At 53.9% G+C, this 14,632-nt stretch overlaps 2 protein-coding genes across 2 annotated transcripts; one reads left to right on the forward strand and one right to left on the reverse strand.

Moving 5' to 3' along the window:
- Positions 1–439: 439 nt before the first annotated feature.
- On the forward strand, positions 440–9,886 carry btr30 (bloodthirsty-related gene family, member 30). The gene is made up of 13 exons (XM_023957170.2): positions 440–628; positions 6,394–6,515; positions 6,589–7,056; positions 7,122–7,226; positions 7,297–7,392; positions 7,467–7,700; positions 7,769–7,958; positions 8,024–8,113; positions 8,254–8,280; positions 8,358–8,384; positions 8,504–8,679; positions 8,756–8,911; positions 9,530–9,886. Exons 2-13 carry the CDS (start codon positions 6,408–6,410, stop codon positions 9,737–9,739), a joined length of 1,887 nt encoding a protein of 628 aa, XP_023812938.1. The 5' UTR covers positions 440–628; positions 6,394–6,407; the 3' UTR covers positions 9,740–9,886.
- Positions 9,887–10,382: 496 nt separating this feature from the next.
- ube2m (ubiquitin conjugating enzyme E2 M) lies at positions 10,383–14,604 on the reverse strand. Its single transcript, XM_023957171.2, has 6 exons — positions 14,176–14,604; positions 13,134–13,228; positions 12,330–12,368; positions 12,158–12,261; positions 12,007–12,070; positions 10,383–11,330 (listed from the first exon to the last, which is right to left on the reverse strand). The coding sequence occupies exons 1-6, from the start codon at positions 14,288–14,290 to the stop codon at positions 11,190–11,192; spliced, it is 558 nt and encodes a 185-aa protein (XP_023812939.1). The 5' UTR covers positions 14,291–14,604; the 3' UTR covers positions 10,383–11,189.
- Between the last annotated feature and the right edge of the window lie 28 nt (positions 14,605–14,632).

The following is a 14,632-nucleotide window of genomic DNA, read 5'->3' on the forward strand; positions in this document are numbered from 1 at the left end:
AGAAATCCCTTTAACCTGACCTGTTTTACACATTTTTCTTTCCTTTATGTTTTCAATGTTTACATTTATTGTTTCCTCCTGCAGGACTCCCCTGAAAAAGAAATTCTTCATCTCAATGGGACTAAATCCAGCTGTTGTCCGCGTGCGTGCGTGCGTGCGGGGGCGTGGACTATGTTTGTGATCGTGGAGGAAGAAGAGCCCACCTTCGGCGGGGATAGGCTCCAGCCTCCCCACGCGGTTCCCAGGCTTTGGACCGTTCTTTTCGCCCTCAAACGGATGAACCGTTTGACAGAAAGATGACGTCACCTGGACGGATGGAAGGAAGCAGAGCTCCTCCCCCTTCGTGAGCAGGTGTGAGGGGGCGTGTCCTCAGCAGCTCCTTCTTCCTGCTCAGATCTTCTGCAGATGAAAACTCGCTTGCATTTTTCCAGCCTGCTGGCTCCGCCCCTAAACTCACCTGACCGCTTCCTGCACCTGAGGCCCCGCCCCGAGAGGACTGCTCAAACCTGAGATTCTGGTTGGAGGCAGAAACAGGTGCAGGCGGAGGAGAGCTCGGTCGCTGCTGCGCTGCCGCTTCACACCGACCAGGACCACCAGGACCCGCGGACGGACGCGCACCTGTCCTCAGGTGAGCGAAGACCCAGACCTGCTCCTAGGCTCTGCGGCGTGGATTCCAGGCGATCCGCTCTGACTGAGCCCACCTGAGACACCGGGAGCGCGCGCGCCGCTGTTTACGAAAATTGGCTTTGATAAAACGCCAGTTTCTGAGGAAACTGTGGCTCTGACCACGTTTCAGTGGCGTCTTTGTCATGGACGCTGTGATGTCACTTCCTGTTCCCTCTGCAGTTCAGGTGCTGTTGGGGGGGTTGTTCTTTTGAGGTGTCAGTCACGAAGGTCAGAGCTGCCAATCACAGCTGGGCCCCGCCCTCAGAGCCTGAGCCTCACGATGATCTGGACCTCAGCGTTCTCGGACCAGCAGCTCGCCTCCTGCCGTCACTGGGGCCCACCGGGTCCAGAACCGCAGCTGATGTCAGGATGGTTCTAGCTGGGTCACCTGACGGGGGTCGGAGGCGGGGAGCTTCTCTGACCACCGGTGGAAAGGTTCTGCCGGGTCTGGCATGAGTTCTCCTTTGGTTCCTGGCCTGGAACTGGAATCTGGAACATCTTGGGCTCCTGGAGGTCCAGCGTTTCCTTTTTTTTTTTATTTTTTTTTAACTTGTCCTGTCCAACAGCTGGGCAGACAGATGAGAGCTGAGGGCCTCTTGTGTTGGACATATTTTACTTTAACAAGAGGGGTTTTAATCTTCAGACAAACCAAAGGTATGTCTGAATAAACCCCTTTTGTAATTGAGGCCAAACTTTATTAATTTCAAACATGTCTGAAAATCTTTGGTGTTGGACCGGACGGAAAAGGAAAGAGGGGAAGAAGAGAGAGGGACGTTAGAGAGATGGGGGGTAGGGGGGTGATAATAGGAGGGGAAGGGGGATAAGACCATGAAGCAGCATAAAGGTCCAGCGTTTCCAGTCGCGCCGCTTCACTGCTGCACGCACAAGTTCCACCTGACGGATGGGCCTGCTGGCCCCACCCCCTTACCTGTTTACAGCAGGTGCAGAGGCCCCGCCTCCTGCTGACTCACACTTAACTGTCAATGTGGTAGACTTCAGGTTAGACTGGAGGAATGTGGTCGGGGCTGGTCTTGGAATTCCAGAAATGGGTCCTTTTAGTGTCTGGAGAATCTTTTCCTCGTCCTCGGAAGAGGAACCCACCGGATAATGAGACCCTTCAGACAGGAGCCGTCCGACCTGTCGGTCCTCGGGTCCTTCCGGTGGACCTCGGGTCCTTCTGGCTGACCTAAGGTCCTGCTGGGTCTTGTTCTTCAGGAACCTCTGAGGTTTCAGTCTCTGATCTCGGTGTTTGCTCTCCGATGGACGACCGTCAGTCAGGAGCAGGAACGACCCTGAAGCTCATCTCCAACTGCCCCAAACTCAACGCAAGGCGTTTGAGGCCAGTTCTGCTGAAGGACAACATGACGAGGGTCGTGGAGGTCAAAAGGAGTTAGGAGAGGAGGATGGAGACAGACGGTGTTCTCCCTTTAAGGTCCCTCCAACTCCTGGACTAGGAGTGGACTAGAAAGCCCCCCACCCACCTCATGAGTGGGCGTTTTGTCTGAATGCAAAGAAAAGCATCATGAAGAAGAACCCTTCGGTTCTCCTCCTCTGTGTGGTTCTCCTCCTCTCTTTGGTTCTCCTCCTATCTTTGGTTCTCCTCCTATCTTTGGTTCTCCTCCTCTCTTTGGTTCTCCTCCTCTCTTTGGTTCTCCTCCTCTCTTTGGTTCTCCTCCTATCTTTGGTTCTCCTCCTCTCTTTGGTTCTCCTCCTCTCTTTGGTTCTCCTCCTCTCTTTGGTTCTCCTCCTCTCTTTGGTTCTCCTCCTCTGTGTGGTTCTCCTCTCTGTGGTTCTCCTCCTCTCTTTGGTTCTCCTCCTCTGTGTGGTTCTCCTCCTCTCATTGGTTCTCCTCCTATCTTTGGTTCTCCTCCTATCTTTGGTTCTCCTCCTATCTTTGGTTCTCCTCCTATCTTTGGTTCTCCTCCTATCTTTGGTTCTCCTCCTCTGTGTGGTTCTCCTCCTATCTTTGGTTCTCCTCCTATCTTTGGTTCTCCTCCTCTCTTTGGTTCTCCTCCTCTCTTTGGTTCTCCTCCTCTCTTTGGTTCTCCTCCTCTGTGTGGTTCTCCTCTCTGTGGTTCTCCTCCTCTCTTTGGTTCTCCTCCTCTGTGTGGTTCTCCTCCTCTCATTGGTTCTCCTCCTATCTTTGGTTCTCCTCCTATCTTTGGTTCTCCTCCTATCTTTGGTTCTCCTCCTATCTTTGGTTCTCCTCCTATCTTTGGTTCTCCTCCTCTGTGTGGTTCTCCTCCTATCTTTGGTTCTCCTCCTCTCTTTGGTTCTCCTCCTCTCTTTGGTTCTCCTCCTCTCTTTGGTTCTCCTCCTCTGTGTGGTTCTCCTCCTCTCATTGGTTCTCCTCCTATCTTTGGTTCTCCTCCTCTCTTTGGTTCTCCTCCTCTCTTTGGTTCTCCTCCTCTCTTTGGTTCTCCTCCTCTGTGTGGTTCTCCTCTCTGTGGTTCTCCTCCTCTCTTTGGTTCTCCTCCTCTGTGTGGTTCTCCTCCTCTCATTGGTTCTCCTCCTATCTTTGGTTCTCCTCCTATCTTTGGTTCTCCTCCTATCTTTGGTTCTCCTCCTATCTTTGGTTCTCCTCCTCTGTGTGGTTCTCCTCCTATCTTTGGTTCTCCTCCTATCTTTGGTTCTCCTCCTCTCTTTGGTTCTCCTCCTCTCTTTGGTTCTCCTCCTCTGTGTGGTTCTCCTCTCTTTGGTTCTCCTCCTCTGTGTGGTTCTCCTCCTCTGTGTGGTTCTCCTCTCTTTGGTTCTCCTCCTCTGTGTGGTTCTCCTCCTCTGTGTGGTTCTCCTCTTATCTTTGGTTCTCCTCCTATCTTTGGTTCTCCTCCTATCTTTGGTTCTCCTCCTATCTTTGGTTCTCCTCCTATCTTTGGTTCTCCTCCTCTGTGTGGTTCTCCTCCTATCTTTGGTTCTCCTCCTCTCTTTGGTTCTCCTCCTCTCTTTGGTTCTCCTCCTCTCTTTGGTTCTCCTCCTCTGTGTGGTTCTCCTCCTCTCATTGGTTCTCCTCCTATCTTTGGTTCTCCTCCTCTCTTTGGTTCTCCTCCTCTCTTTGGTTCTCCTCCTCTCTTTGGTTCTCCTCCTCTGTGTGGTTCTCCTCTCTGTGGTTCTCCTCCTCTCTTTGGTTCTCCTCCTCTGTGTGGTTCTCCTCCTCTCATTGGTTCTCCTCCTATCTTTGGTTCTCCTCCTATCTTTGGTTCTCCTCCTATCTTTGGTTCTCCTCCTATCTTTGGTTCTCCTCCTATCTTTGGTTCTCCTCCTCTGTGTGGTTCTCCTCCTATCTTTGGTTCTCCTCCTATCTTTGGTTCTCCTCCTCTCTTTGGTTCTCCTCCTCTCTTTGGTTCTCCTCCTCTGTGTGGTTCTCCTCTCTTTGGTTCTCCTCCTCTGTGTGGTTCTCCTCCTCTGTGTGGTTCTCCTCTCTTTGGTTCTCCTCCTCTGTGTGGTTCTCCTCCTCTGTGTGGTTCTCCTCTTATCTTTGGTTCTCCTCCTATCTTTGGTTCTCCTCCTCTGTGTGGTTCTCCTCCTCTGTGTGGTTCTCCTCTCTTTGGTTCTCCTCCTATCTTTGGTTCTCCTCCTATCTTTGGTTCTCCTCTCATTGGTTCTCCTCCTCTCTTTGGTTCTCCTCCTCTCTTTGGTTCTCCTCCTCTCTTTGGTTCTCCTCCTCTGTGTGGTTCTCCTCTCTTTGGTTCTCCTCCTCTCATTGGTTCTCCTCCTCTCATTGGTTCTCCTCCTCTCTTTGGTTCTCCTCCTCTCTTTGGTTCTCCTCCTCTGTGTGGTTCTCCTCTCTTTGGTTCTCCTCCTCTGTGTGGTCCTCCTCTCATTGGTTCTCCTCCTATCTTTGGTTCTCCTCCTCTCATTGGTTCTCCTCCTCTCATTGGTTCTCCTCCTATCTTTGGTTCTCCTCCTCTCTTTGGCTCTCCTCCTCTCTTTGGTTCTCCTCCTCTCATTGGTTCTCCTCCTATCTTTGGTTCTCCTCCTCTCATTGGTTCTCCTCCTCTCTTTGGTTCTCCTCCTATCTTTGGTTCTCCTCCTCTCATTGGTTCTCCTCCTCTCTTTGGTTCTCCTCCTATCTTTGGTTCTCCTCCTCTCATTGGTTCTCCTCCTCTCATTGGTTCTCCTCCTATCTTTGGTTCTCCTCCTCTCTTTGGTTCTCCTCCTCTCTTTGGTTCTCCTCCTCTCTTTGGTTCTCCTCCTATCTTTGGTTCTCCTCCTCTGTGTGGTTCTCCTCCTCTCATTGGTTCTCCTCCTCTGTGTGGTTCTCCTCCTCTCATTGGTTCTCCTCCTATCTTTGGTTCTCCTCCTCTCATTGGTTCTCCTCCTCTCATTGGTTCTCCTCCTATCTTTGGTTCTCCTCCTCTCTTTGGCTCTCCTCCTCTCTTTGGTTCTCCTCCTCTCATTGGTTCTCCTCCTCTCATTGGTTCTCCTCCTCTCTTTGGTTCTCCTCCTCTGTGTGGTTCTCCTCCTCTCTTTGGTTCTCCTCCTCTGTGTTGTTCTCCTCTCTTTGGTTCTCCTCCTCTCATTGGTTCTCCTCCTCTCATTGGTTCTCCTCCTCTCTTTGGTTCTCCTCCTCTCTTTGGTTTTCCTCCTCTCTTTGGTTCTCCTCCTCTGTGTGGTTCTCCTCTCTTTGGTTCTCCTCCTCTCTGTGGTCCTCCTCTCATTGGTTCTCCTCCTATCTTTGGTTCTCCTCCTATCTTTGGTTCTCCTCCTCTCATTGGTTCTCCTCCTCTCATTGGTTCTCCTCCTCTCTTTGGTTCTCCTCCTCTCTTTGGTTCTCCTCCTCTGTGTGGTTCTCCTCCTCTCATTGGTTCTCCTCCTCTCTTTGGTTCTCCTCCTCTCTTTGGTTCTCCTCCTATCTTTGGTTCTCCTCCTCTGTGTGGTTCTCCTCTCTTTGGTTCTCCTCCTATCTTTGGTTCTCCTCCTATCTTTGGTTCTCCTCCTCTCTTTGGTTCTCCTCCTCTCTTTGGTTCTCCTCCTCTCTTTGGTTCTCCTCCTCTCTTTGGTTCTCCTCCTCTCATTGGTTCTCCTCCTCTGTGTGGTTCTCCTCCTATCTTTGGTTCTCCTCCTCTCTTTGGTTCTCCTCCTCTCTTTGGTTCTCCTCCTCTCTTTGGTTCTCCTCCTCTCTTTGGTTCTCCTCCTCTCATTGGTTCTCCTCCTATCTTTGGTTCTCCTCCTCTCTTTGGTTCTCCTCCTATCTTTGGTTCTCCTCCTCTCATTGGTTCTCCTCCTCTCTTTGGTTCTCCTCCTATCTTTGGTTCTCCTCCTCTCATTGGTTCTCCTCCTCTCATTGGTTCTCCTCCTATCTTTGGTTCTCCTCCTCTCTTTGGTTCTCCTCCTCTCATTGGTTCTCCTCCTATCTTTGGTTCTCCTCCTATCTTTGGTTCTCCTCCTATCTTTGGTTCTCCTCCTCTCATTGGTTCTCCTCCTCTCTTTGGTTCTCCTCCTATCTTTGGTTCTCCTCCTCTCTTTGGTTCTCCTCCTCTCTTTGGTTCTCCTCCTATCTGTGGTTCTCCTCCTCTCTGTGGTTCTCCTCTTCCTGTCTCAGAGAACCTTGTTCTCCAGAAGACCAAGGTTCTCCTGTTCTGTCCAAACCAGAGTTCCCGCCCTCCTTCCCAGCAGCAGCGTTGGACATGTCGTCTTGTCAAGATGCTGCAGAAGTTTCAGTTTTTTGACATTTCAGAAGCTCGTCCGTTTGTTCCTCATTTTCTGGGTTTGGTTCTGGGGTTTCAGCCTGACGAGGAACCATGGCGGAGGCTCCAGAACTGTTCTCAGAGCAGGAGCTGACCTGCTCCATCTGCCTGGACCTGTTCACCGACCCGGTTTCCACTCCCTGTGGGCACAACTTCTGCCAGGTAAGCTGGGCCTGCAGTGCCCCCCGCTGGCCTGCGGGGGCGCTGTTGACCTGAGACGCTGCGTGTGTTGCAGGCCTGCATCGGCGGTTACTGGGCGTCCAGCCAGGTGTGCACGTGTCCGCTGTGCAAGCGTCAGTTCGATGAGCGTCCGCTGCTCAGCATCAACAAAGTCTTCGCGCTCATCGCGGATAAATACAAAGTGGCGCATTACAGCGCCGCCGGGCTCCCGCCACCGCCCCCCAGGAACAGTTCGCCTGTTGTCATGACGATGGCGGAGGACGGCAGGAGCACCAACCCGTTTTTGTCGCCACCACCAGAAAGCCAGAAGGTGGCGAGTGTGGGCGGCGACGTGGTGTGGTGTGACGTGTGCACAGGCGTGAAGCGTCCGGCCGTCAGATCCTGCCTCACGTGCACCGCCTCCTACTGCAACGAGCACGTGCAGCCTCACCTCACTACGCCCTTTTACTCCAAGCACCCCCTGATGGACCCCCAGGAGGCCCTGAGGGGCCGCACCTGCTCCATGCACCGCCGCCTGCTGGAGGTAGATGGGAGTGCAGGACGTTTAGTGGTGTTTGGGGCTTCCTGCTGATGAGTTCGTGTGTCCAGGTGTACTGCAGGACATGTCATCGCTGCATCTGCGCCATCTGCGTTCTGGAGGAACATCGGACCCACAAAACCGTCTCGGTCCAGACGGAACGGCTCAACAAACAGGTAGAGAGGAAAGGGGGCGCTCCTGAGTCAGGACCGGCAGGGCAGGCGCTCACCCCTCTGCTGTCTCCAGAAACAGATGGCTCGGACGGAGCAGGAGATCCTCAACCGCATCCGGGAGAAGGAGAGCCGCCTGGGGGACCTGAGGAGGAAGCTGGAGGGGCTCCAGGTCCGAGGCGCTGCCGAGTGCAGGTTTGTGGTCCAGGTCACATGTCCTCATGTCCGATCCGGCACGTTCCTCAGAACTATGCCGGCCGAGAGCGCGGCGACGTGGAGAACCTGCTGGACCAGCTGTCCGCGGCACTGGACCGGGTCCGGACTCAGGTGGTGGGCAGGATGGAGAGTCAGCTGGACCCTCTGGTCTCCAAGGGGGAGAGTCTGGTCAACCGCCTGGAGGTGGAACTTCGCCAGCTGAACGAAAAGAGGGCGGAGCTGGAGGTCCAGGCCAGCAGTCAGGACCACATCCGGTTCCTGCAGGTGAGGAGCAGCAGACGGAGGAGGCCGGGCTCTCCTGAGCCGCTGGAAACATCTCCTTCTCCTTGCAGAGTTTTGAAGAAGCCACAGCTCCTCTGGGGGAGGAGCAGCAAGTGGGGGAGGACGAGGAGGACGAGGTGTTTTCCCTCCATTTCCCACTGGAGGAGGTGAAGAGCGGCCTGATGGAGGTGAAGGAGAAACTGGATGAGATCCAGATGGGCGATGGTCTTCCCGGTGGTCACAGAAGCTTCAGAGACTCCTGTGAGTTGAAGGGAGGCGGGGTTACACGTGCACGCTCATCTGTGACACCCCCCCTACCTGTCCAGTTCCAGCAGGTGACCTGATGGCGGCCGACAGCATGATGAGTCTGAGAGGAAGCACAGCCAGTCTGAGGAAGAGCCAGTGGTCACTGAAAGGTGAGGAGGCATCTAGAGCTGCTTCTGTGGGGCATTATTCCCCTCAGCTGGGCTGCTAGGCCAACAGGAACTCCCAGTCAGAAGTTTCTCAGCTGTTTGTGGAGGTGCAGCTGGTCACTTTCTGTCTCCTGTCTCCTCAGATGTGAAGAGGCTCAAACAGGTTTCAGGTACAGACCCGCTCTAGAAAAGCCGGTTCTCCTCGTGTTCTCGGGTTCTAGAGCTGAAATCTGGTTTTCTCTTTCAGGACACAAGAAGGCCCGTGTTTACATGGGTAAGAGTGACCCAGACTGGTTCTGCAGAACTGTTTGTTCTTAAAGCCGCTTCTGAGCTTAGAGGAGAGGTTCCAGTTTTCCTCACAGTTCTGATCTGCCATCGTGCTCTGACCTGCAGAGGACGTGACGCTGAACCCGGTGACGGCGTACCCGTTCCTCATCCTGTCCGAGGACAGGAAGCAGGTGAAGCGCGGCGAGAAGCTGCAGTTCTTCAGGAACAGCCCCCACAGGTTCGACGTGTGGTCCTGCGTCATCGCCAAGGAGGGCTTCAGCTCTGGCCGCCACTACTGGGAGGTCAGACCCGCGTCCACGGATGGAGACCGGGTCCAGGACCGTGACGAGAAGTTCGACCCTGATCTTTGTCTTGCAGGTGTTTGTGGGCGAGAACAAGGACTGGAAGCTGGGTGTGATCAGCGAGTCGGCTCAGAGGAAAGGCTTGTTCGACATGAGCCCCTCCAATGGGTACTACGCCCTCTGGTGGAGCGGAAACCAGCTCCGCGCGCTCACGGCGCCCCCCCTGACCAAAGTATGCTCAGACCCCCAACTGCTCCTCCATCTTTCTGCGGCTTCTGAGAAGCTCGTGAGAGAAAAGTTTATCCAGAACCAAATTCACGTGTCAGCTTTAACATCTGAACGTGAATCAGATAAAAACACACGTCTGACCTGAAGATCACAAGCTTTGATGTTCAGGTCAGACGTGGTTCACGGACACACAACCGATCCACACGTGAGACACCCACTGAGGACCTAAATGAAGACGTTCCTGACTGAAAGACCTCTGGGTCACGCGTGACCCGTGTGTGTGTGTGGGTCACACGTGACTCGGGTGTGTGGGTCACGCGTGACCCGTGTGTGTGTGTGTGTGGGTCACGCGTGACCCGTGTGTGTGTGTGGGTCACACGTGACTCTTGTGTGTGTGTGTGTGGGTCACACGTGACTCTTGTGTGTGTGTGTGTGGGTCACGCGTGACCCGTGTGTGTGTGTGTGGGTCACACGTGACTCTTGTGTGTGTGTGTGTGGGTCACACGTGACTTTCGTGTGGGTCACATGTAAAGGAGAACATGCTTCTATCATGGATGTCATCAGCCATGGCTTCCCTTAAAAACATATGAAGACCTCTTTAATGTGACATTTACCTTTGCAGGTGAAAAGTCACCACCCCAAGCTGCGGCAGGTGGGCGTGTTCCTGGACGTGGAGGAGGCCCAGGTGACCTTCTACAACGTGAAGTCTGGCTCAGAAATCTACAGTTTCCATGGAAACGCGGAGCTCACAGAGAGGATGTTCCCGCTGCTTGGAACGGGAGACAAAGAGGTTCCTCTGATCCTTATGACCACACAGCACCACCTGGCCTGACGGACCGCGTCTGGACCACGACGCCGTAACTAGGACACGCGCAGAAAGGGGAGGAGCTCTGACATCAGAGAAAGTGTATTGTTTTGTGCTGATGACTACCTGCTGCTCTGGAACACACCTTCACATTAAAACTGGACTTGCAAGAAACTTTTGCTTTCATTATTTCCATCGGGGCGTCAAACTCCACAGTTCTGATGATGAATGACGGTCGGAGCAGCGAGGAAGAGCAGATTTGTGAGCCCGGACCGGGCATGGAGGGTCTTTAAAGTGGTACACGTGTTCTGGTTCTGCTCCTTCAGGAGATGCTGTTGAAACCATGAGTGTGTTTGGAAACCGCCGATCCTGCAGGAGAACCAGAGTTTCTGTCCTGGCTGATGAAGGGCTGAATGTTCTGGAGTCTAGGAACAAATGATTCTTACAGGGGGAGGGGCTTAAAAGAAAAGCGTTGTGCTGCAGGTCACGTGGATTCAGACGGAAGAAAAGTTCCAGTTCTAACCTTCATTGGACACCTGAACACAGAAATCAGGCGTGTTGTTCTGCTCCTTTATCTGAGAACGTCCTTAGGGTCCTCATGGGCGTGCATGTGTGCGTGCATGTGTGCGTGCATGTGTGCGTGCACGTGTCACAGGTAAACACGGAGGTCTTCAAGTTCATATTTTATTTAACATAAATCATATTGCAGTCGATGTGAACAGCTGGGGTTTCATATTCACAAGAATCCTAATGTTTAACTCCTCCCCTTTTTGACTCCACCCCTTAAAACCCCCAAATGAAAATAAAATGCGCCTTCTATTTAAATGCAAAAGTTCCGAACCAAACAATAGCCCCACCCATCGGCGCTCCATGTTTTAGCAGCAAACTCCAAACAGGTCTGGGTTGTTGCTCGCCGTCTCCAGATGCCGCATCATAAGCTCCTCCCACAAAGATCAAGATCCGCTGATGTCATCATAGAAGCATTTTAAGGCGTGTTCATTCAAACTTAGCCACTCCCCATATGAAGACCTCAACTCTATAAGCCCCTCCTCCTTTGAGTCTCCTGATCCTGAATGTTTCCTGAGGTTGCTCCACCCCCTCCTGTCCAACCCCCCCCCCCCGACCCACTACCTAATGTTAAGGCGGGTCTTTCTCCCCTCAACCTGTCCAGGTGGGATGGGGGGGGGGGGGGTCTGGAGTTTGCTGCTGGCCTATGGACCACAGAAAATGTGGGAACGGGAAGGGGCGTGTCTGAATGTCAGCCTAAAAAAACAAAAAGAAATCCGGCAAATCTTCATCCTCATCAGCGTTGGGCTGACCCCCCCACCTTCCATAAAAACAGCTGGACATAAAAGAATGTGAGAGGAGGGGGCGGAGCTTCTTTCTTCTGCGTGTGACTTCCTGTTTCCTGCTGCGGCCCCCCAGCAGGGCTGAAGAGCAAACGGGTGGGGGGAGGGTGAGATGGTGGGACGCCCAGCTATTTCAGACATCTCTCAAAGTAGGTGGCGCCCACATAGCCCCCCCTCAGGGAGCGATGGACATTCTGCTCAAAGAGCCGCCGGTTCGTCTGCAGGACCTCCGCCGCCTCCTTGTTCAGGGGGTCCTCCGGGTTTGGCTCCTGGGGGGTGGAGTCGAGCGTCAGTCGTGTCAGTGACACCAGCAGAACCGCGGGTTCGGACCACCTCAGGGATTCACAGGGGCCCAGACACCAAAAGAACCGCCGCTGCACGGTTCCGTTTGGTGTCCAGTCCAACTGAGAGAACCCAGGGAGTCGCTTCAGACGAAGACTGAACCCAAATACAGTCTAGAACCTTCTTCTCTCATGGTTCCGAAACCAGAAACATCCGGAGTCACAAAGAGTTCTGAGCTTTGTTCCATCAGGATGAGTCTTCTGAAGGTTCTCCACCGTAGAACGGTTAAAGAACCTTCAGGTCCAGTTCCAGCTTCTGGACCTGAAGGTTCTTTAACCGTTCTACGGTGGAGAACCTTCTGGTCCAGTTCCAGCTGGAGTCTGAATCAAAGCAGGCAGAAGACCCGCCTCCACCGGTTCCAGGTTCTCTACGTTGGGCTGATCCCACTGGGTCCACTGTTCCCTAGCAGAACCGCTCTTCCAGATTGCTCCTAGATTTAGCTACGGAATGGGGGGGCAGCTAAGGCGTCCCCTTATCCAAATACGCCCCGCCCACTGACAGGAGTTTCCCAGTTGGGAGGGGCCCAGTGGGTGACCCTCCTGCAGTATGATTGGCTGACCAGCAGACCCCCCCCCCTCCCCCAGATCATGTGACGTGTCTTACTAGAAAGAGATACTGCAGACCGTAGATGATGGAGTTTATCGTCAGAACCGGCTTCCAGTCCTCTCTGTGGAGCAGAAGAGCACACATGAACCTCCAGAACCCCCCCCCCCCCCCCCCTCGCTGTTCGGATCTCCGGTTCTGAAGAACTGACCTGAGGATGTTTAGACAGACGTTTCCTTCCAGGTCAATGTTGGGGTGGTACACCATCGTCTCACACTTCACTTTGGGGGGGTCGTGGGGGTAACCCTGTCCTACCTGAAACACAAACTCTTATGATGTCTGCGAGCAGAGAAGGGGCGGGGCCAAATGACGCGTTTGCTGACCTTAAAGCTGAAGACGAACTTCCCTCCTTTGTAGAAACCCTGAGACAGAAACACAGGTTAGCTGCAGGATGCTGCCCCCTCCATGCCCCCCACTCTGCCTCAAAACCCCAATGTTGTGACATGGCTGTGGGGGGGCCACAGCTGAAGCAGCCACTTACAGGGCAGCACTACAAAATATGGAATCTATGAAGCATGGTGGCGGAGGACTAATGGTATGGGCTCAGAGCCTCCACCCCCAGAGTAATCAGAGTACTCTGGTATGACAGGCAAGGCTCAAACCCATGACACGCCCAGCCCCCCTGGAGACCCGTCTACCAAAAACTGGTTTTGCCTGCGACTGGATCCGACCAGCACCGCAGTGCCACATGAGTGTTCCGCCTGACAGCCCGCACTCTGGGTTTAGCTCTCTGTCTGTCATCTGTCTGCAGTTTAAATAAAGTTTTACATGAGGTCCCTGACGTGAACACAAGCAGCAGCAGGACTTTGACCAATCATCTCAGGGGAGAAGAATCACGGAGTGGATTCATGAGGAACATGATGATGAACAATCATGAAGAATTCCTTCTTTTTGCTTCCACTTGGTTTGAAATTCCCTCCGGGAGTTCAACAGGATACCTGGCTTTTATTCTGAAAATCCAGGTTAACTGCTGCTCTTTGAAATGCTCCAGAATCCAGCAGGAACACGAGGAACCTCGGCTACATGATGTCCATCTGTGGTCACATGACCCCCCCCCCCCCCCCCCCCACACACACACAGCCGAGTGTAAACGTGAACGTCTGCACTGCTAGGAATCAAACACGCACCTCATCCGGCGAGATGATGAGCCTGAAGTTGAGTAGGTCGTCATCGTCGGGGAAGCTGATCTCGCACGTCTTTGGCAGGTTCAGCTCGTTGATGTCTGGAACACAAACACCTGCCGTTCAGGATCCTTCTCTTCATCACAGGACAGCACCTGGAGGGTGCACCTGGAGGGCGCACCTGGAGGGTGCACCTGGAGGGCGCACCTGGAGGGTGCACCTGGAGGGTGCACCTGGAGGGCGCACCTGGAGGGTGCACCTGGAGGGCGCACCTGGAGGGTGCACCTGCGCACCTGGAGGGTGCACCTGCGCACCTGGAGGGTGCACCTGCGCACCTGGAGGGTGCACCTGCGCACCTGGAGGATGCACCTGCGCACCTGGAGGGCGCACCTGGAGCCAGCCCCACCCTACCTGAAATAGCTTCTAGCTCTGGACATCATACTATGTTTGCATTTAGGCTCTGCTTAGACATTTCAGATTGGACAATTAAATCACCCGAGTCCCCCCCCCCCCCCCCCCCCCCACTCCTCCTGTTTGGTTCTGGCCAACTTCACTCCAGATTTGCCCCCCTGTCCCCGGTGGAAGGCGTGTACCCCTTGTGCTATCCTAGGCACTTTAACATTGGGAGTGGGGTCATCTAGACCCACTAGACAGTGGGTCATCTAGACCCACTAGACAGAGCTCTGAACCTTTTTTCTTCAATGATTTGTGATCTTCACTGGTGTCCATGGATTACATGAAATCTTTCCACCTTTATCCACCTTTGTCATGGTAGGGAGAACACCTCAATGGAAGGAGGGGGGGGGGTCATCTGAGATAGCACAAGGGTTAACCCCCCCACAGCTGCTCATCACTTTGTTTTCGAGGTTAGCCGTGGCTAACAGCTAGCAGCTAGGTTAGCATGCTAGCCGTTAGCCGGAACTGTCGCCGCTGCCGGCCCGGACTTCCCTCCGTCCGGGGACCGGAGCTGCCTGAAAGCGCGCAGACAGCAGCAGGCCCTCCCGGAGGACCGGCGGCGGTCCCGGGCCGGTGCAGAGGAGGAGCCCACCTTTCTGTATTCGGAGCTGGGCCGCGCTGGCTTTCTTCCCCCCGGCTCCGGCTCTGTTTCCTCCAGCAGATTCCTCGTCTTTCTTCTGCTGCTTTAGAGAAAACAGCTTAATCATCTTCACCTTTTGATCAGGGGGGGGGGGCAAGCTAGCGAGCCTTCGGGTTGCGCGGTCCCTCCAGGTCGTCTGGGACTGTTCGGAGGTTCGGATCGGTCCTAACAGCACCGGAACGTGGACGAAGCCGGCGCGTCTGAACGGGTCTCTGAACGCGGCAGCTGCTAGCCTGCTAGCCTAGCCTGTTAGCGGGGGTGGGGGGTGGGGTGGGGGTGGGTGTCATACGGACCCCCCCCCCCCCCCCCTGCTGTGAAGAAGTTCACTGGAAAAAATGTAAACAGAGAAAAGTGTAATAAAGTTGAAAAACATTGAAATGTTTCTGTTCAGATTTGGATCGAGCTTTAA

This window comes from Oryzias latipes, chromosome 8 (genome assembly GCF_053564925.1).
Source record: "Oryzias latipes strain Hd-rR chromosome 8, Olatipes_Hd-rR_3.1".
In the NCBI taxonomy this organism is placed as follows: domain Eukaryota; kingdom Metazoa; phylum Chordata; class Actinopteri; order Beloniformes; family Adrianichthyidae; genus Oryzias; species Oryzias latipes.

Excerpts from the sequence above, each read along its gene's own strand:
- btr30 (XM_023957170.2), top strand. The coding sequence starts at position 6,408 with ATGGCGGAGGCTCCAGAACTGTTCTCAGAGCAGGAGCTGACCTGCTCC. Across the intron at positions 7,227-7,296 it reads CGGAACGGCTCAACAAACAG|AAACAGATGGCTCGGACGGA; the intron begins GTAGAGAGGAAA and ends TGCTGTCTCCAG. Across the intron at positions 7,959-8,023 it reads CAGAAGCTTCAGAGACTCCT|TTCCAGCAGGTGACCTGATG; the intron begins GTGAGTTGAAGG and ends CTACCTGTCCAG.
- ube2m (XM_023957171.2), bottom strand. The coding sequence starts at position 14,290 with ATGATTAAGCTGTTTTCTCTAAAGCAGCAGAAGAAAGACGAGGAATCT. Across the intron at positions 13,229-14,175 it reads CCAGCTCCGAATACAGAAAG|ACATCAACGAGCTGAACCTG; the intron begins GTGGGCTCCTCC and ends TTTGTGTTCCAG. Across the intron at positions 11,331-12,006 it reads GTCTGCAGTATCTCTTTCTA|GAGCCAAACCCGGAGGACCC; the intron begins GTAAGACACGTC and ends TCCACCCCCCAG.